At 54.0% G+C, this 21657-nt stretch overlaps 1 protein-coding gene across 1 annotated transcript in view; it reads left to right on the top strand.

The window, feature by feature from the left end:
* Window positions 1-7503, top strand: part of KIAA1614 (KIAA1614 ortholog) — a 32853-nt gene extending 25350 nt beyond the window's left edge. Inside the window, 5 exon segments of the mRNA XM_032160846.2 lie at window positions 401-557; window positions 2895-3135; window positions 6237-6364; window positions 7148-7382; window positions 7384-7503. Of these exon segments, the coding sequence (XP_032016737.1) occupies window positions 401-557; window positions 2895-3135; window positions 6237-6364; window positions 7148-7382; window positions 7384-7434 (812 nt within the window). The 3' untranslated portion in view covers window positions 7435-7503.
* Window positions 7504-21657: the final 14154 nt, after the last annotated feature.

Genomic DNA, 21657 nt, shown 5'->3' with positions numbered 1-21657 from the left:
TGTCCCAAGAATACAAAATTTTCCCCTGCTCCCACTGTGTCCCTTGATATAGAAGGGACATGGCTTATCACAGTCAACCTTTTCATTTAACAAACAGTGATCATCTACTGTGGACCAGACGCTGTGCTGGGTGATGAGGTTACAGCAGTCAACAAGACTCAGTCCCTGTCCTCAAATAGTTTCCAGCCTAGAGGACACTCATGAGGGGTCCTCAGCCCTGGTCATCTAAGAGGCCACCCCACCTTCCCTTGCTGCTTCCCAGGTCTCTCCACTGCTCTCCTTAAGCTCCGCCTCTCCAGCTTCTTCTCACCCTCCCCCTGTTGTTGGGAATGTCCCTTTCCCCCACAGGACCTGTGGGATGAGCCGGTCTGACTCAGGTGGGATGCTGTGCTTGTTTCAGGAGGACCCCAGGGCTTTCCCGGCTCAGCAGATGTTGCCACCATCAACTCCACAGGCATCACCCTCTCCCTGTCCTCAGAGGAGCCAGAGTCCAGCCAGGAGTCAGAGGGAAGCCTGCAGAGGACAGGGTCAGGACCTGGAGGACATGTGCTGTCAAGGTGAGTGACAGGAGAGAGAGCCAGACTGCAGACGGAGGTGGGAATGGGGGCTCTGGGAGGGGACAGAGACCCCCTGGAGTGGTGGCATGACCCACCTCCTTGCTCCTCATCCTCAGAGGATCCCTAGACTGTGAACAAGCCTGGCAGCCCTCCCACTCCTCTCCCAGTGTCGTTTAGTCTGATGTACCCGATGATTCATTCATGGAGCATCCATTGAACGGCCTCTAGCTGCAGACGCTGTGCCAGTTCCTGGGGCAAAGCTAGCAGAGCCCTAGCCCTGGGGAGGGGCCCAGGATGGGGTTACCTGTCTGAGAGGCTTGCTCCTGCTCTGTGCTTGGATGCTTGAAAGTAACCAGATGCAATCACATTTCCCTTCTCTCCTTCAGCTCAGGTGGAGCAGGGGGAGGCGGGGGGAAGTGGGGGAAGGGTGGGGGCCGAGTCCTGGCCCTCGGGACCTCCTTGCCTTGCCTCAAAGCCTTGGTGAGCCCAGAGCTCTGGCCAGGGCCTTCTCTTCCCTGTGACACACTATGCCTGGTGGCTGCAGGCAGCTCTAGGCCTGAAGAGGCACCAGAACCAGCTCTCCATCTCTAGCGCCATCTGCTCTCCAGAACTGCAGAGCTGCATGCCCAGTTTCTCCTGGACATCTCCGTTGGGGGTCTGATGTGCCCCTCAAACAAAAAGCTCAACAACTGCTTCCCCCATGTCCCCTTCCCGGCAAACACATCACTGTCTGTCTGCACAGCACACAAGCCCGAATCCAGGAGTCCTGGGCTGCTTCCTCTTCCTTCTCTCCCACTGTAACCCTCTGCGAGTCCTTGCCAGCTCCAGAACCTCCTGCCTCCCACCACTTCTCCTGGCCTGAACTCATGGCTTCTTTGCTATACAGCTCTAGTCGCCCCTACCTGCTCTCTGCCTTCACTCTTGCCCGTACATTTCCTTCCCCACACAATAGTCAAGGGTCGCTTTTTAAAACTTGGATTAAATGGTGTCATTCTCCTACTGAAAACCCTGCCTGCAATGGTTTTTCCCTGCACTTGGAGTAGACTTCACACCCCGGCTGTGGCTGGTCCTGCTTTGTGGAATCCGCCTTGCCTGCCTGTCTGACCTCATCTTGTCCTGCCTCTTCCCCCTTTCTCATCACCTACACCCAAGCCTCATGGCCTGGCCCCTTTCTGTTCTTAAACGCGCAGAGCTCTTCCTGCCCCAGGGCTGTGGCACCAGCTGTTCCCCGCACCTGGACTACTCAACTCCAGGCGTGGCAGCCCTGGCTCCTTCTTCAGCTCTCAGTTTAAAGCTCCTCTTCTCAGAGAGACCTTCCCCGCCACTCCATTTTAAAGAAGCGCCTGGTCACCCTCTGCTTCACCCACATGGGATGGGTCTCCTTGGTTTTCCTGGTCTGTTGTTAATAAGCTCCTGAGAGTAGGCACCTTGTTTGTCTTGCATACACACACCCCAGGACCTAGAAGAGGCTGGCACATAGCAGGTCGTTAAGAAGTATTGAATGAATGGGCCAGGCAGTGGCTCATGCCTGTAATCCCAGCACATTGGGAGGATGAGGCAGGTGGATCACTTGAGGTCAGGAGTTCGAGACCAGCCTGGCCAACATGGTGAAGCCCTGTCTCTACTAAAAATACAAAAAGTAGCCGGGCATGGTGGTGTGAGCCTGCAATCCCAGCTACTCGGGAGGCTGAGGTGGGAGAATAGCTTGAACCTGAGAGGCAGAGGTTGCAGTGAGCCAAGATCGTGCCATTGCACTCCAGTCTGGGCAGCAGAGTGAGACTCTGTCTCAAAAAAGAAAAAAAATATATACTGAATGAATGATTGGGTGGGCCCTAAGCTGAGTGTTATGGCGGGGGCTTGCCTGAGCTATTCTCCCCAAAAGCAACCCAAGCAGAGTATCTGGCAGTCTTTCTTTTCTTTCTTTTTTCTTTCTTTCTTTTCTTTCTTTTCCTTTACTCTCTCTCTCTCTCTCCTTCCTTCCTTCCTTCTTTCCTTCTTTCTTCTCTTTTTTCTTTCTTTTTTTTTGGGGGGGTCTCGCTATGTCGCCCAGGTTGAGTGCAGCAGTGTGATCACAGCTCACTGCAGCCTCAACCTCTAGGCTCAAGTGATCCTCCCGCCTCCATCTCCCGAGTAGCTGGGACCACAGACAGGAGCCACCACGCCCGGCTTCCACTTGGCCTTTCTTTCTACAGCCTGGTTGTCAGTTCCTGGCCCCAAATGTGTCAGAGGCATTGGTGCTGGCCCATCTGCGGCCCTCGAGATGGCCCCAGGGTACAGTCTGCCCTGGCCACCCTCCCGGCCCTCCCCCGCCCCCTCACCTCCACCCTTGTGTTTCAGAGCATCAGCAGGGGCTGGCACAGGACCCGGCTCCCCTTTGGCTGCCCCTTTGGACCAGAATAAGAAAAGGAGCAGCAGCATAGCCTCCACCTTGGGGCTGAAAAAGCTCTTGTCAGCCCTGGGCCAGAGTTCCCGGCCCAAGCTGGGCAAGTCCCGCAGCTACAGTGTGGAGCAGTTGCAGCCCGCCCCGCCTGGCCTGACGTCACACTCCAGGGCCCCATCGTTACAATCCCTGCACCCGGTGAGTCCAGGGGCCCCAGCCCAGGGAGTGAAGCCAGCAGCGGTGCAGCCACCATCAGAATGAAAGGTGAAAGGAGGGAGGATGTGCTGAGGATGCCTCCCAAGGAGCCCACAGTAGGGAGACGGAAGCTGCTGGCATCCCCTCGGTTGACCCACGAGGCTTGGGTTCCCCTAGACAAAGGGTGGGTCAGCAGCTCCTCACACTGCTGTTCCCTGCCAGCTGCCCAGGCCTGGGGTCACTCTAAGACTACTCCCTCTTCCTCAGCTTTGTCACCTCAGCCAAGTCTCGGAGAGTTGACAGCCTGATGGTTCTGGAACCTTCTCCATGGCCATAGTGACTCTGAGCCCAGGCATAGATCACTTCCCACGTGGATTCCCTCAGCAGCCCCTTGACTGGCCTCCCTGCCATGGTCCTGCATGTGGCTTCCAGAGTGGTCCTTCTGATATGCAAATCTGACCACATCACCCCCTTGCCAAACATCTGTCATTGGTCCCTTATCGCCTTCAAGATAAAGTTCAGACCAATTGGCATGGCCAGGGAGTTTGTCGGATCTGTCTGCTTTCATCCCTCCTCATTCTTCTTTTAACACGCTTGACCCCGGTTGCAGCTGACCCCCTTGCAGTTCTGTCGGCAGATCACACACAGTCTGACTTTGAACCTTCAGCTGGGCTCTTTCTCCCGCCTTCCCCACCTGCGAACACCCGCTCATCCATCTACTGCAGGCACATGCCCCTCAGGGAGCCGCTCCAATCCTGCCTCAGGCCAAAGTGGGCCTCCGCCCCCTGCTCTCATTTCTCCTGTGCCTCCCTCCTTTGTGGAACTCGCAGCATCACGTTTAGTTGGGTTTTGTCTCTCAGCCCTCACTGGAGTGTGAGTTATTTGAGGGAACACCGCTTAATCTTCGTATTCCAGTACTTACTAGGGAAGCGAGTACCGTACGCACAATACATACCGAGTAGTGAGTGGGTGGGAAGCGCAGGGCAGCTCGCTCAGGCTCTCCCTCCCCAACCCTCCATGCTCTGCAACCAGGAGCAGCATCCCTTGGACACCCCTTCTGTTCCAGGGAGTTCCAGGTGGTCTGTTTCTCCTAATTCCCTCCCTGCTCTCCTAGGCAGAGTGAAGCAGGTGAGAGCGATTTGTGTCGCTGGCGCCTTTCATTTCCCAGGCTGCAGGCGAGAAGAGGATGCGGACTGAATGAAGGTCCCATTGACTGTCTTCCACCAAAGACTGTCCAAGGCGCGTGGCCAGTGCTCAACAAATATTTGCTGGTTGAGTGAATGGAAGGCAAAGAAACCGTGGCAGAGATTGAAGCTGGGGAGAATCAGCAGTGGTGACTTGTGCTCCAGAAACTCACTGTTCTTATGAAGTTAGATTTATCCAAAGCGTGTCTGAGCCGTGGCACCCAGCTTTATTGTCATCAGGACTTCCATCTCTGTAAGCCCTCCAAGGCAAACACCACCCCTGTCGGTGTCATGGAGAGGTTCATAGGCAATCTGAGCTGAATGGACAGAGATAGGAAGTTGACTGGGCAAGAAAGGGAGGCAGAGCAGGGAGGATGAGCAGCAGAGATAAATTTTCAAGACCTGAAAAAAGACAAATTTTCAAGAAAATAAAAAAGAAGATAAAGGAAGATCTGTCTCCCCCGCAGTATTTGTGACATTCCTCAGGGTAAAATACTTGCTGTTGGTGTGTGGTGCTGCCAAGAGTGTGTTTGCTGGGAGGTTTAGTTTTTTGGGGTTTTTTTTTTTTTTTAAGATGGAGTCTCACTCTGTCACCCAGGCTGGAGTGCAGTGGCGCAGTGTCTGCTCACTGCAACCTTGACCTTCCAGGTTCAAGCAATTTTCCTGCCTCAGCCTCCTGAGTAGTTGAGAATACAGGCATAGGCCACCACACCCGGCTAATTTTTGTGTTTTTAGTAGAGATGAGGTTTCACCATGTTGGCCAGGCTGGTCTCAAACTCCTGACCTCATGTAATCCACCTGCCTTGGCCTCCCAAAGTGCTGGGATTACAGGCATGAGCCACTGCACCCGGCCGTATATATACCACATTTTCTTTATCCACTTGTTGGTTGATGGGCACTTAGGTTGGTTCCATATCTTTGCAATTGCAAATTGTGCTGTTATATACATGTGCACACCATGTACACAGCAGCACAATTTGCAATTGCAAATATATGGAACCAAACCTTTTCTTATAATGACTTCTTTCCTTTGGTAGATACCCAGTAGTGGGATTGTAGGATTGAATGGTAGTAGATCTTTTTTTTTTTTTTTTTTTTTCTGAGACAGGGTCTCATTCTGTCACTCAGGTTGGAGCACAATGGCACGATTTCAGCTCACCGCAACCTTCGACTCCAGGTTCAAGTGATTCTCCTGCTTCAGCCTCCCGAGTAGCTGGGATTACAGGCACCCACCACCATGCCCGGCTAATTTTTGTAATTTTATTAGAGACGGTTTCACCATGTTGGCCAGGCTGGTCTTGAACTCCTGACCTCAGGTGATCCGCCCGCCTCAGCCTACTAAAATGCTGGGATTACAGGCGTGAGCCACTGCACCCAGCACACACCATCTCCTTTTAATGTGCACTGAAGCCTTTTAACTTACCTATGTTCAGCCCTGCCCCCATCATTTTGTGAACTCCTTGAATGATTTCTTGTCTTTTTTTCCACAATTTTGAAGGTACAATATTCAATTTAAATTTCTGAACGAAAGCAATCATAAAAGACATACTAAAGAATCACAAAATAATATTTTGAATTTTAACTCTAAAGTGGTATTTATTACTCTATAATAAACTTACTTCCATTTCTTCCTTAATGAGTACATTAGATTTCCTTAATCAATGAGGTAATTAGTATAGCACTAAAGTTGTTATTTCAGCTAAAAAGCAAAACAAAAACTCCCTTGACTCCTCAGATGGCCTATGTAGGCCCATCTCCTTGAGTAAGTCATGGCGGTTCCTGTTGAATTCTTGGAAGCAATGATAAAAGCTTGTGCTCTCACTTTCTTACAGGGCCCTCAGGTTCATGGTGGGGCCAAGTCCTCTGTCAGCACCTCCCAGGTGGCTTTTCTCACCTGCAATATTGTCCCTTTCTCATCAGGTGTCACCCTCTCACCAGCGTCGGAAAGCTGCCTCTTTTCAGAACCTCCATTCTCTGCTGAGCAGCAAGGGGGACCGGTCCAGCCTCTACCTGGTAGCAGGGCCAGGGGAACACAGTGCAGCTGGCAGGTATGAGGGGCACATGTGGTTTGGAGGATAAACTCAGAGAGTGACCAGTGGAGCCAAAAGCTTAACTCCTTCCTGCCTCGGCATCGTGGCTCTGAGCAGGGTCCGTTGAAGGGAAAGCAACAGGACATCTGATGTGTGGAGACGAGGCTGCCACGGGAGTCTCAGCACCTCAGTGCCCTGCACGGACCCTTGGTGCATTGGGCTCTGAGAAGGCCTGGGGTTGCTGGAGGGGGTAGAGTTGGCCGGTTTGATTCCACTGTCCCTCTGCTGTCCAATGACATCTTGAAATCAGAAAGTTTAGAGTTTTTTTAGCCCAGCTAAAGATCCGAATAAACACATAGAGACAGAGGCCCCCAAAGAGGCCCGTGACCCATGACCTGCTTGGAAAATCCCACCCCGTCCGATGAGGCCCTGTAGGCTGGCTGCTCTTTCCTGGGGAACAGATGTACTTCGGGGTGTATGTTAGCTCCTGGAAATGTGACATAAAGTTATACCTTTTATCAGATTCTTACAAAGGTCTCTCTACCCCCCAAAATGTGAAACCACTGCTTTGGGAGGGTGGAGTTTCTAGTTCCACAGCAGGCTCTGGGGGGCCTTGCACAGCGGTGGAAACCCGCCAGTTTGGGCCTAGCAGGCTCTTTTTGCTGGGTGAAGTCAGCAGAACCCCAGCCTCCAATGCCAGACTCTTAAGTCTGTGAGGCATCAGTCATCTGTAAGCCAGGGAAGAGCTGTGCCCAGTGCCCGATGCTTTTTGCCCTCACTGTCTCTCTGGTTTCCTCGCAGGCCGGCCAAGGCTTCACCACGGCGTGCCCTCAGTGTGGAGGACGTGGGTGCTCCCAGCCTGGCTCGCACCATAGGCCGCCTGGTGGAGGTGTTCCCGGACGGCACGAGCCAGCTGCAGCTGCAGCGCTCCCCGGGGGGCGCTTTCGGCTTCTGCGTGGCCTCTGGGAATGGGCGCCCAGACTCAGGTATGCCCTCTCCTCTTCCTCAGCCCCATGGCTGGGGCGGCCTTAGCAAACCATGGCAGGGCCTTCTGGCTGTGGTCAGAGGCTTTTCTGGTCTTTGGCTGAGCCGTGGAGCTCTGGGAATTCAGAAAGCCTCTGACTACAGGACTAGGCTTCTCCCCTCAGGGGCTCTTTCGGAATTGTCCAGGGCTCTCTAGGAGTCTGCACCTGCAGAGCCTTTGCCCTGGGCAACTGCAGCTGAGAGGGCGTTGGTGGGGAGTGTGCGGGAGGGGGTAGAGTTGGCAGGTTTGACTCCACTGTCCCCCTGCTGTCTGATGACATCTTGAAATTAGAACCTTAGGCCGGGCGCGATGGCTCATGCCTGTAATCCCAGCAATTTGGGAGGCCGAGGTGCCTGGATCACCTGAGGTCAGGAGTTCGAGACCAGTCTGGCCAACATGGTGAAACCCATGTGTACTAAAAATACAAAATTAGCTGGGCGTGGTGGCGCATGCCTGTAATCCCAGCTACTTGGGAGGCTGAGGCAGGAGAATCGCTTGAACCCGGGAGGTGGAGGTTACAGTGAGCCGAGATTGCGCCATTGCACTCCAGCCTGGGCAACAAGAGCAAAACTTCATCTCAAAGGAAAAAAAAAAAAGAAAGAAAGAAATTAGAATTTTGAAGGCCATCTTTGCAGAGGAGAGCCAGAGGGAAACTGTCTGTGCCTGCTGGTTCTCAGCAGTCCCTTTGATGTGGCTGTGTTGAAACGGTTCCTTTCCTCTGGCTGTGGAGTATGTCTGGACACGTGGAGCATGCCTGTCTGTCTCTGCATCCCGTCCCTCCCTCAGGCCTGTGCCCGATGATTATGTTCAGATGAATCCTGGCTGCAGGCCTCTGACTAGGGTGTGCTCTGGGTCTCAGTTCAACCCAGGCAAGGGCAGGGAGGAGTCCTGGACATCATTCTGCACTCTGGCCAGTTCTCAGTTCCACCCCATCCATGAGTCTTTCAGGGCAACGTAACTTGCCAAAGCCCACACCCAAGGTCTGTGGTCCAGAATGCATCTCAAGGGCCCATAAGACATTCCCCAGAGGATCAGGGAAGGAAGACACATATGTGAAGGTGGGGAAGGAGGGGCGGGGAAGGAAGGAGAGAGAAAGGGAGAGACAGATACAGAAAGATGAGCACAGAAGCCTGCTGTGGCCGGGCTCTGCCAATGGGGGGTTGAGTCCTGTGCTTTGATCTCCTAGCTCAATGCTGTTTAGCCTGGAAAAAAGTCTGTCTGCTGCCACATTTGCAGACCACAGCATGAGTTCTCATGTCTGTTCCATCATTGTTTCAGCAAATATATACTAAGCACCTACTATGTGTTATAGATACGGGGGATACAGCAGTAAATGCAACAGACCAAATCCCTATCCTCATGAATATACTACCCAGTGAGCAGTTAGATTGTATCTATAAAATGTGTACTCTTGTTATGTATAATGTGCTACATATATTAGATGGTGAAAAGAAAGTTCTGAGAAACATACAGATAAAGCAGGTGTGGCAGGTGCTGGTATAGACAGGAGTGTGGGGAGTCTTTTCTGAGAAGATGACACTTGAGCAGGGCCGTGGATGGGGCGAGGGAGGGGCCCCGTGGGTGTCTGGGGAAGAGCGTTCCAGCAGACTGAACAGCAAGTGCAGGGCCCTGGTGGAGGGGTGAGCCTGGCCTGTGAGAACTGTGAGGAGGTCAGGCTGGACACTGCAGAGCAGGCAAGGCGCTGGGAGGAGCAGAGTTTGGAAAGATGGGGTTGTGCCACTGTAAGGGGCTTTGGCTTTCATGCCGAATGAGATGGGAGCCACTAGAGGGCTCGGAGCGAGCACTGAGACTCTCTAATGTCTATGAGAATAGACCCCAGTGGGACACAGGTGGAGCCAGGGAGCCCCGTGTTGAAGCTATTTCAGCAGTCCAGGACAGAGACAGTGGTGCCTGGACTGGGAATGGCTGTGGAGATGGGGAGAGGGGTTGGATTCTGGTTGATCTGACTTATTTGCTGATGAGCTGGACATGTGTGTAAGAGGAAGAGAGGACAGGTCTCTGCCTACTCTGGACCTCAGGAGGATAAAAAGTCCTTCCTCACAGGCCTTCCTGTAGCCTCGTTTCCCATTAGGTGAGCAGGACAGGCCCTCCAGACAGGTGGTGTGAAGGCAGAGGCAGACAACACAGCATGTTTGTGCTCCGGCACCTCTGCTGGCTATGTGACCTAGAGCAGGCGACATCCCCGCTGAGCCTCAGTTCCCTAATCTGTGAAATAAGCATGACAAAACCTACCTAGAAGAGTCATAAGGAGCATTTGGTAAGGCACACAGGAAAGGGCCTAGCATTTTTCTTCCCTCCCCTTCAGAAAGAGAAAGTCTGGGGAAGAGAACCCCAGACAGGGACCAGCGTGATCCACATTCACCTGTCGACGTGAGTGCACACACAACAGGTCATTGTACTCTGCCGCCCACCCTCCCCCAGAGTCCCTTTTGGCTCCCTTGTAGGCAGTGGGAGCCCCTCCCCGTCACCCGTCAGGGAGCTCTGATGGGCAGGGGTCTCTAGTGACCCAGGGTCCCCAGCACCCTCGCCTGAGTTGGTACCAGCTCCCCATTGTGCCCAGGCACTCCCTGGTCCTGCTGCCGTCGTGGGCGCTGGATGGCACACAGGAGTCCCCACGCATATGAAGCCTGGCGAGTGCTGGGGACTCCGTGCCCCAGGCCATCCTCCAACAGCAGAGGGTCACTTCTTCCAGGCTCCAAGGGGCTGTGAGGAGGACTGGCTTGTGCCCCGCACTGAACCGGCAGGATGCTGGTATTAACTTGCTGGCTTTCACATCCGACTCTATATGAGCCTGTGAGAACAGCAGGCTTTGCCTTCTGCTTCTAATTGGATACAACATAGAGATCACACATCCTCAACAAAGGCCATTTCCAGCAAACAATAAATGCCTATGACAGCAGGCTGTCATATTTGTGTCATTAATTTCAGTTGCGAAACCTACCCGAGTCTCCCCAAAATGGCAGGAGTGACGTCAGTGTCTGCCCTAGCTCTGGCTGCATTCTTTCAGGGTTTATCATTAGTCCCCACCTGCAACTCCCACAGCACATCAGACACTTCTCTGGGTTTGCCCCAGGGGCCCCTTCTCACCTGCCCCCTCCCCGTGCCACCAACCCGTAGACAGGGAGGGCAAGCAGTGAAAGGTCCAGCTAGAGGAGGTAAAAGACAGGGCTGAGGGAAAACGCCTTGTAGTCAGGATGGCAGACAGCCCCGCAGAAAAGGCTCGGCTTGGCCAAGAAGCAACAAAAGGGATTCTACACCTCAAACCAGGGAGGGGGAATGTGTACAAAGATTGGATTTGCTAAATTCAGAGCCACAGACTTTCAGGTACCTCAGTGAAGATCAGTGCCCTTTCAAACCCACATTTCAGAGGCAGGCTTTAAAATGCCTGACTTCTGTCAGGGCCAGAGGCTGGGCTGCCCAAAGCTCCTATGGGGCTGGGGGACCCGAGAGAGGACTTCCCACTAGTCCAAGATGTGGTGACTAGTTTCAAGCCAGAGATTGAGGAGCAGACCTGATGCCCTTTCGGGCCCCTGCTAAGAACCTGATTCGAGGAAAAGGAAGTGGAGACAGTAACGCGTGGGTAGTGGCCTCATGTTTGAAATGCAGAGCGAGCCGAGCTGGGCTGGGAACAGCGAGGGTGCCAAAGGCTGCGCTGAGCGGCCTGAATTCCGCCAGTGCTGATGCCCACACCAGGGGTGTGCCCTGGAGTCCTCCAGCAAACTCGGCTTGTGTCTCAGCCCCTGCACGGAGCATGGAGCATCAGGGGGTCCAGCCTGCCCACCCAGCACGGAGCATGGGCATCAGGGGGTCCAGCCTGCCCTGGGAGAGCCAGCACCTCACTTACTCCCGCAGGTGGGAGCAGCTGGAGGGGAATTTGAAAGGTTTCCAGCTGCGGTTGAGGCCTGGGGGGGCATGGCGGGGGCAGGGGGCCTCCTCAGCTGGATGCTTCCCAGCCCAGCCAGCCCAAGCCCCGCAGGGTCTGCCCCACTGACGGGGGTGCTCCCTGAGAGCCGAAGCCTGGGAAAGAAGCAGAGAAGCTGGTTCCCGCAGGCTGGCTTTTGGCACCTTCTAGACCCAGGCAGGGCCTCTTTGGGGTGGGGAGGAGGGGGCATGTGCAGAAGAGGAGAGGGAGCCACTGGAGCTTTGAAATATGTGGCTAGAATTTTTATTTTTCCTGGGTTTTTTTGCTCAGATGCTTCCCCATCCCAATTGAGGAACTGTATCTGAGTAAGACTGAGGCCAGGGTCAGTCTTTGGCAACAGAGTGCAGCAAACCAGGCTTGGATGTGGCTCAGCCACTTTTGCTCTTCTGATGATACCTTCCCACCACCCTGGACTTTACGCTGGGCCTGGGCGACCTGAGGCAGTAACTGGATCATAGTGCCAGGCACTGAGTAGGTATGGTTCCTAATTTTTAAAAACCATTTTCCACCCAATTCTACAAGAAAAGCTCATCTCAGAAAAAGATGAGCTCACTCACAGTCAGGTATAAATAAATGAAAAGAGTTTAACGCATTATTTGCACTAGGAGCATTTCCACTTTAAAAGCAGAGACAGTGGAATGGAGTTAGACCATGGAGGAAGGTGCACTGTATCTATGTCTAAAGCCAGTTGTGGTTGTGAGGTGGAATAATGAGGGGGGTGTGTGTATGTGTGCATGCGCACAGAGAAGTGCCTGGTATGAGCACCTCCTCCCTGTGCCACACAAACAGCACCTCACCAACATGGTCAGCATTCCAGAGATGCACTCCTTCGATTTGGGTGTCATTGTGAAATTCTCCTGTTTTCCTCTGCAGGGATCTACGTGCAGGAGATGGCTGACGTGAGCACGGCCAAGCTGTACTCAGGGCTGCTGGGGGTGGGCGACGAGATCCTTGAGGTGAACGGGGCCAAGGTGGCAGGGCTGGGCTTGGCTCACATTAAAGAGCTCCTGGCCCACTCAGAGAGCTTGTCAATCCGTGTCCTGAGGCAGAGACCTGTCCCACGGTGACCCAGAAGTGCTGCTGCCCTGTCACCGCCTCGGAAGCCCTGAAGCACTCGGGGTGGTTGGCAGGAACGTGCTGCACAGAGCTGCTTTGTGGCGGAAACAGATCCTGGCAGCATCTAACCCCTTGGGCTGTGGCAGGGCTTCTGTGGTGGGCTGCCTTTGGGAGACGCAAGGAGCCTGTTTGCATATTTTGTTTAAGGCCATTTATCCAGAACTAGAAAAAGAAAAAAATGGGTCTCCTTCCATGTCTGAGGGGGTGTCAACATCTACTTGTACCTTTGTTGGCAGGGGGAGGAGGGAGATTCAGTGGATCCTTTGGCTGATGCCAGAGAGCCGGCCTCACCTCCTGGTCCCACCCCTGGTCAAAGGCTACCCCAGCCTCCAACACTGTGAAACCAAAGAAAGCACATGTCCATATTGGCCTTGACCCTTCCCTATTTCAGCCACGTTCCTCCCTACTGCATTCACTGCCCTTGCCCTTTATCCAAAAATGGGCAAAGTGTCCTGGAGTACCAGCCTTACAGCCATTGACCACATATGCCAAACCAAAATCGGAACGTGTGGTCTGGCAGGAGTTTTATGCCCCTTCAGGGTGTGGGAATTCTGGGAGATGTTATCTGGTAGCCAGAATATTAAAAATTTCTAGGAAATTTTTTTTATACATAAAGTTGAAAACAACAACAACAACAAAGATCGATTTCAGGACGTGCTACTGTGGTAGCCAGGATCCAGCTAGTGGGACCAGCCAGACCAGCCCCACGCCACCCAGGCCGCTGCCTCTGCCCAGGTGGAGGCAAGAGTTGCTGCAACCTGGCCTGTGGCAGCCTCCATCTTAGTTCTTCTGTCCAGCTTGGAGACAGGGCTACAGCAGGTGCCTGGCCGTCACACAGCTGCATGCTTTCTGCCCAGACCTCCTGGCGGTGCAGTCGGTGGGCAGGTGGGTGGGTGGGCAGCAGGGAAGCTGCAGAGAGCAGGGCTGGGCCATCTGCCTGGGCCTCAGTGCTGCCTGGAGGGCTGGGACTCTTTGGGAGTGGATGGCCATGTGTCAGTCTTAACTTATTAAAAAGCAAAGCTGAAGCTTCTCTCACTCTGAGTTGCTAAATTCTGGGCTGGACACTCACTTGACCCTCACTAGCCATGGGCAGGACCAGGGAGTGGGGGAACGCACGGGTGCTGGTGGTGGGCATGCTGGAGGAAAGTCTGGGGAGGCCCCGGGTTAGGGTGACAGCCAAGGTAGATGCAGAAGCCTCCAGAGCATCCTGTGGTGAAAGAAAAGCCCTGGACAAGGTTTATGACCAGGAGAGAAGAAGCCAAGGGGCTCTAGCTGGGTACAACTGAGGAGTGGAATAGGAAGTTCAGGGCTGTTTTAGAACTGGCCAGGGTGCCAGCTGTGGTTAAAAAAAAAAAAAATCCTGGAACCAAGAAACCCAACCTTCAGCAGAATCGGGTTTAAAAGAGTGTCAGGGCAGCTTTCATTGGGCAAGGACACTGAAGCAGGCCAGTGGCCCAGAGAGAGAAGGTCGTGAGGGTGGGGAGGCAGTCCTGTGCAGTGTTGGGAGTGTGTTCCCCCGTCCAGGGCCTTTGCAGCAGGAGCCAGGTAGAACCCTGTCTTAATGGCGCCCATGGGGGGAGAGGGAGGGGCTGAGCCCCACGGCTCACAGAATGGGGTAGGGGGGTGAAGGAGGAATTAGGGGGCTCTGGCAGGTGAGCAGAGGGGCCAGAGGAACAAGTGCTTGGGGCTTCAGGCTGTGAAGAGGGCACCGGCACACCTGAAAGTGTAGAAATGACCCCACAGCAAGAAACTTCAAGTGTGGGGAAACCCTGGCTCCTCCTATACTGCAATTCCTGGCCTAAGGTCACAAAACTGGAGAAATTTCATGTTGAGAAAAGCTCCTGGGGGCCAAAGACAGCTCCATTTTTCTCTGAAAAGGACAACTTGCCTTCCCAGGTGGGAGGAGGTGGAAGGGGGTGGCTGGGGCTGGGAGGATGGGAAAAGGCCTCAGGTGTATCACCTCCCGGGCTGGTGACATACTTAGTCCTTAAATAGTCCTGCCAGGTATGTCCTGCTCATTGTCTTCATTTTGCATAGATGGGAAACCAAGTTCAGCAGCAGTGACAGGGCATGCAATCCTGCCCCTCTGACTTGGGGCCCACTTTTCCCACTGCAGCTGCCTCCCCATGCCAGAAAAGGTTTGGTGCTAGGGGAGGGGCACGAGGCATGCAGGACACTGGAGGCTCCCAGGCCTCTGGACGGTGACCTAATTCCAAGGAGGCAAAGGGGCTGGCATCCCAGCTCCTCCCTGGGGCAGCCTGATGTGCAGGCCCTAACTTGTGTGTAAATGGGATGGGGCTTTGGTTCCTCCAGCCTCCTGTTTGACCTTCCCCAACTGCCTGCATCTGCCTGCCTGGGGAGCTGCTGACCTTGAAGGCCTGGGGCAGCCCTGCCTCACACACTGGAGCATCAGAACCTTTTTTTTTTTTTTTTTTTTTTTTTCCGAGACAGCATCTCACGCTGTTGCCCAGGCTGGAGTGCAATGGCACCATATCAGCTCACTGCAACCTCTGCTTCCTGGGCTCAAGTAGCTGGGATTACAGGTGCCTGCCACCATGTCTGGCTAATTTTTGTATTTTTAGTAGAGACGGGGTTTCACTATGTTGGCCAGACTGGTCTCGAACTCCTGACCTCATGTGATCCGCCCACCTCAGCCTCCCAAAGTGCTGGCCTGAGCCACAGTGCCTGGGCCATCAGAACCTTCTTACTGAGAGCTTATTAACCAGGAGCCAGGCCTAGGCCAGGCAAGAGCCCCCGGGCTTAAGAAAGACCCACAGCCTCAAGGGGCCCCAGCCCAGGGGGAGGCACACACATTACAGCGCCGGAGGCAGGGTGTGCTGCAAGAGGAGCTGCAGCTGGTGTAGCCTGTGGACAGCCTGGGGCTGTGATTCGTGGTTGGCCGGGTAGTTGGCAAGGGCGCCAACCGGGCAGGTGAGCACAAGCAGGGTTTTGTAAAACGAGTAGGAAGCTACAGCAAGGGGCAAGTGGCTCAGGCACAGAAACGAAACAGCCAAGTGCAAAGGTGTGGGTTTTCCCGGTGTCTAACTTATGTCCCTCCCGCAGTTCACAGAAGGCCGCTGACACTGGGACTACACGGAGCAGAAAGTGGCACCCCTTTGCCTCAGGCACCTCAATCTCCTCGGGGCTTGGGGGCATTTTCAGAAGCCACCCGCAGAACCAGCGTCACAGGCGGCTGCTGGTTTTCTCCTCTTTCCTGGGGGCCCCCTCTGTCGCCGCGGGGTGCAGCGGCGGCAAGAGATCTCCGCAGCTGGCACCCGGTGTCCCGGGAGGGAGGATCGGGGTCTGTCGTGGGCCCTGCGACCGGGAGGCGACTTTGCCCTCGGCAGCCGCCCCACGCCCGCCCCGCCCTACCCTCAGGCCACTAGAGGCAACCTTGCAGCGATGCCGGTGCCCCCCCACAAACCTCCCCGGCGGGGCGGGCGGTCCCTACGGGCCCGGGCAGGCAGCGGGCGGCCGCTTGTTCTGCACCCACAGGCTCCGCGCCAGCCGCGCCTTCCCGGCCACTCGGCCGCCCGCGGAGTGTTCCCGCCGCGCAGAGAGGAGGCGTGGGGCCAGGCAGCACAGCCAACAGCCTTTGTCCGCGTCCTCCCCCGGGGCCTCGCGCGGGCGGGGGTGAGAGGGGCGCGGGCCCGTTGCCCTGCCTGGGGGTCGCAAGGGCCTTCCTGCCAAGGCCGCTTCCACGAGGCGGGGTGTATCCATCAGGGCACCGGCTGTTAGAGCCGCGGGGGCCTGCAGCCTGAGGGTGGACGGAGGGCGGGCTCGCGGGGGTTTTGCACGCCCCCGCCCCCAACACACGCGCGCACGCGTGCACACACACACACACTGCTGGGCTCACCCTGCCCTTGAGGAACGCACGGCTGGGGAGGCGGACTGGTGCACCTCATGGTCCCGGGACTTGCTGAAAGGTGCTGTGGAGGCGGCGCGCCAAGCCAGAGTGGGAGGATGAGCTGGAGCTGGCCGGAGGGATGGGGAGGAAGTGGGGCGACCTAGGGACCCTCACGTCGTGGGGCGGGGTGTGCAGGAATGAGTACCCGGTGCATGCAGTGTCCCCAGCTTTCAGGCGTGCTGGAGAAACCGCAGGCCGGCTCCAATTTTGGAAAACCAGTGTTAACCAGGACTTCAAGGACCTGCCTTCGTTGGGCTGTCCCTCGCCTTGCCCTGCCAGCTCCGCAAATGTTCCAGAGCTCTGTTGAGGTCATTAAATCACTCTGAATCCATACAGCAACACTGCGAGGGAGAGACTATTACACCAGGCTAACGCACGAGGAGTCCAAGGCTCAAAGGTTAATTCACAGATCCAAGGTTTGGGAGCCAATCAATAGCGGAGGCAGGATTTGAACCTGGCCCTCTGTGACTTCCAGCCGGCATCCTTCCACCCTCCTGGGTCCCTCTGCAGCTCACCTCGCTTGGAGGCCCTTGAGCACGGAGCACCCGCTCCCTGGCCCACACAGCCTACGGGGCGGAGTGGTGCCCTCGAGCAGCTCTGGAGGCCCTGCTTGGCCTGCCCACCACTGACCTTCACCAGGACGGGGGGGGGGGGCCCCTCATTTCGGTTTGTCTTCTGGGAATCTGGGAAGTGGGGCTGGAGAACAGCAGGCAGATCTCTTTCCAGGGCAGTGTTTTCAAACTGCAGGCAAAATTCACTCATGGGTTATAAAAGCAATTTTGTGGGTTGAGACCAGCATTAAATTAAAAAAAAAAAGGATAGAAAATAAAAATTAGAGTGCTTTATACAAGCCAAGGGTTGGTTAGGTTTTGAGAAATGCTTCTGCGAGTGTGTACCGAGTTGTAATTTAAAGTGGGTTATGGCTCTGTCCTGCGGGGAGGCAGAAGAAACCCTCAGGGCCATGGCCTCACCCCTGGGGTAGTGGGGAAGAGGCCTCCATCCTAGATAGGTGTCCTGGGCAGCTGTTTGTTTTCACCTCTTTTCTGGGGGTGCCAAGAAGAGGCCTATGACCCAGGAGAGGAGGACAATGATGCGACTGTGGACTTCTTAGTCCTCCAAACTGCCTCTGGGCACAGGGTTCTCGTGTGGGTATTATTGGCAGGAGATTTGTTTGTTGGCTCCTGGATCCCACCAGCCCTAACTTCACCCATCCATGCACCCACCTACTCTCTCATGCTTATGCATGTGCCTTGGCTGGAATGCCCTTTCCCTGTCCACCCACAGACCCCGTGGCAGCCTTCAAAAATATTAGAGGTGTCTGTCTGTGGAAGCATTCCCGATACTGCATGCTGACTTCGGCTCCTCCCCTTAAATCCCATGGGATCTTGTACCAAGGGCTCTCTATTGTGACTCTTTAGGTAGAATTGCTTGTTTATCCTCCACCAAACTTACCTGGCAACAAGTGGACTTCCCTAGTTCACCTACCCAACCCATTTCCCACCCCAAGTCCCCAGGCTGGTTCTGGAGAGACTCAAAAGGCCCTGCTGCACCTGCATGAACAGGCCTTCCCCTTTCTCCCTCCCTCCCCCACATATCCGCAGAGAAGTTTCCCTCTTTCCTACAGAGCCAGAGCACCTGCTTAGAAAGGGCAAGAGCCTTCCTTGGCAAGAAGCTCTGCCCAGCGCTCTCTGGCTGTGGGTTGGCCAGGTCGGAGTGCTGGACCCCGAGGAAGAGGGCTGCAGGGACTGGCGCTGATATGTGTCCATGGAGCCAGGGCTTAACAGCTGCCCTGCCAGTCCTGGAGAGTATCCGGAGCTCTCCTGTGGCTGCCAGGCTGCCTGCCGGGCCTGCCTTTGTCTTGTCCTTCTGCAGTCTGGGCTCAGGCCCCTACTCACAGTGTGGAGCTGCCCTTAGGGTTCTGGCCCAGTGCCAGGCACTGGGGAGGGGCCTGCCCTGCCCTTAGGATACCCACATCCCCAGGATGGATACAGCTTCAGTTGTGAAAAAAGGCCAGCGTGCAGGGCTACAGTGGAAGCCCCAAGGCAGGAGGCTCCACTCTACCTGAGGAGCAGAAAGGCTCCCAGGAGAGCCAGCTCTAGGACCCCATGGCCCCCCAAGACCCCAAGCTCACCAGCCTCCATCCAGCTCTGGTGTTAACTCAGGAACAAGGGGTGCTGGCAGCCATGGGAGCAGCATTCAGAGGCCACAATTTTCATTCTCATCCTGAGCTCCCCAGACTAAGTCTCCAGGCTTTTCTGGGTTTATACAGTAAGGGGTTTGGCTCATCTACTTTTTGCTTATTTCCAGCCAAATACACAAAAGCTCCAAAACATTTATCAGCAAGGCGGACCTGTGTGAAACTCTGAGCCAACAGATCTCTTGAACCCTACAGTGGACTTGAAATGCAGTCAAGTCCAAGGCAACTGGTATCCATGCTTTATCCCAGATACTTCTAGTTCAGTGCTTTAATCCACCACTAACTGGCACAGCTTTTGTGACCCCTCTCCCTACCCCTCAGCCTTATGTTACCACTTCTCAGGTTAGAGGGATGGCTTAGTGAGACATCTGCTTGCCACCACTGAAGTCAGGCCAGTGTCTCTTCTCTTCATGGAGGCCTCGTATGGTCCAGGCCAACCTGGGCTCCAATTCTGTCTCTACCACTTCCTAGTTGTAGCCTTAGACAAATCTCTTTATTGCTCCATGCCCCAGTTTTCAGGTGTAAAATTGGCCTCACCAGTATTTCCCTTGTTGGGTTGAGAACTGAATGAAAATGTTTTACTCCTCACGGCATCCCTACAGCCTTGGTCAAAGACCTACCCCACACATCAGATTTGCATCAAATATTGGCCAGAACTATTGGCTACTGTTTAGATAAAACTTTTAGGAAGTTTAGAGTTACTGACCTCTTTGAAGGCCAGCCAATGTTACTGTGCCCGGAGAAAGCATCTGATGGTATGTGAGCAAGTGGGCTGGGAAGGGAGGTGGGGAGAAAACACCATCCAAAGAGGCTGGAATCGGACGTGCGTGCCCACACTGGCTTCTGGAGCCCGTTGCCCCCTCTCTGAGGTGCATCTGTGGTGATGCTTGCTCAGGCTCAGCCTGCCCCTGCACAAACAGCTGCTGCTAATGCTCCGTGTAGCAGCACCTGGGCAGGTGGGCATACGGCTGACACCTGGAGGCACCAAGGATCATTTACTGATTTGAAATTTGTCCTCTAGGACAGTGACCTATTATGGTGGCATGGATAGGCCTTCCCTTCATGAGTTTCATTTTTTTTTTTTTTTTTTTGAGACAGAGTCTCGCTCTGTCACCCAGGCTGGAGTGCGGTGGCGCGATCTCGGCTCACTGCAAGCTCCGCCTCCCGGGTTCACGCCATTCTCCTGCCTCAGCCTCTCCGAGTAGCTGGGACTACAGGCGCCCGCCACCACGCCTGGCTAATTTTTTGTATTTTTAGTAGAGACGGGGTTTCACTGTGGTCTCGATCTCCTGACTTCGTGATCCGCCCGCCTCGGCCTCCCAAAGTGCTGGGATTACAAGCGTGAGCCACCGCGCCCGGCCCATGAGTTTCATTTTTGCCTCAGGTCTTGCCTTTTAACATTTTGGGACCTTTGGAATGACGGCAAATCAGTTTTCCTGCACAGCAAAGCCATGAGTAGAATCGAGTCACTGTCCACCTGTGGAACTGGACCCCTCAGCCTTGCAGATGCAAACTGTCTCCCTCTGTCAAAGCGACACAGTCCACGTTTCTCCCTCGGGTGGGAGAGATGATCTGCTTTTATTAGAGGATACATATAACCCTAACTCTCTAAGCACTTGTTTCTCTGGCGAGGCTGGTCAGTATGTTTATTTACCATCACCTTTTCTCCCTAGCTATTATGCCTGGGAGAAATCAAGTTAAGGAATTAGCAAGCTCTGATATGGCACATTCCGTGCTAGGCACGAGGGTCACAGTAAGCAGCTCTGCCTCTCACCACCTGTGTGACCTTTGGAAAATGACTTTTCTGTGTCCCAATTTCTTACCTGCAGATTTGAGGTAATAGATGAGGAAACTTCTCATTTTTAGAATTCTATGTGTTAGTACAAAGTACTTAGAACAGTGCTTGGCACATAGAAATTAGTATCAGTGAGGATGATGATGGCAAATGGAATGATCAAGATCTTTCTGCCCTTAAGGGCCTTATGTAGCCTCATCACCTCATCCCACATAGAATTTAGGGTGGGCTCTCTCAACTACCAATTTGCTTGGATAATAGTCTTGTTTGCCAGCACTTCAGTGAGCAGGGGAATGAAGGACTCAATTCCTTTCTGTTCTGGTCTGTCTGTTCTCCCAAGCTCATTGTCTCAGTTGAAATTCTGTGCTGTGTAATATTTTGCATACACAGTTTGGTTATGTATTAGTCCACTTTTATGCTGCCGATAAAGATATACCTGAGACTGGGAAGAAAAGCAGCTTTAATTTGACTTATAGTTCCACATGGATGGGGAGGATCATGGTGGAGTGTGAAAGGCACTTCTTACATGGCAGCAGCAAGACAGAAGTGAGGAGGAAGCAAAAGTGGAAACCCCTGATAAACCCATCAGATCTTGTGAGACTTTTTCACTATCATGAGAATAGCACTGGAAAGACTGGCCTCCAGGATTCCTTTACCTCCCCCTAGGTCCCTCTCACAACACGTGGGAATTCTGGGAGATATAATTCAAGTTAAGAATTGAATGGGGACACAGCCAAACCACATTAATTCCACCCCTGCGCCTTCCAAATCTCATGTCCTCACATTTCAAAACCAATCATGCCTTCCCAACAGTCCCCCCAAAGTCTTAACTCATTTCAGCATTAATCCAAAAGTCCACAGTCCAAAGTCTCATCTGAGACAAGGAAAGTCCCTTCCATCAATGAGCCTGTAAAATCAAAAGCAAGCTAGTTACTTCCTAGATACAATCGGGGTACAGGTATTGGGTAAATACAGCCATTCCAAATGGGAGAAATTGGCTAAAACAAAGGGGCTACAAGGCCCTAGTGGGTCTTGAAATCTAGCGGTGCGGTCACACTTTAAAGCTCCAAAATAGTCTCCTTTGACTCCATGTCTCACATCCAATTCAAGCTGACAGCAAGAGATGGGTTCCCATGGTCTTGGGCAGCTCTGCCCCTGTGACTTTGCAGGGTACAGCCACCCGTGTCGCTTTCATGGGCTGGCATTGAGTGTCTGTGGCTTTTCCAGGTGCACGGTGCAAACTGTAAGTGGATCTACCACTCTGGGGTCTGGAGGATGGTGGCCCTCTTCTCACAAACTCCACTACGCAGTGCCCCAGTAGGGACTCTG

This window comes from Hylobates moloch, unplaced genomic scaffold, assembly GCF_009828535.3.
Source record: "Hylobates moloch isolate HMO894 unplaced genomic scaffold, HMol_V3 SCAFFOLD_8, whole genome shotgun sequence".
NCBI classification, from domain to species: domain Eukaryota; kingdom Metazoa; phylum Chordata; class Mammalia; order Primates; family Hylobatidae; genus Hylobates; species Hylobates moloch.
Note: the sequence above shows the minus strand (reverse complement) of the source record. Positions and strands in the feature narration are given on the sequence as shown.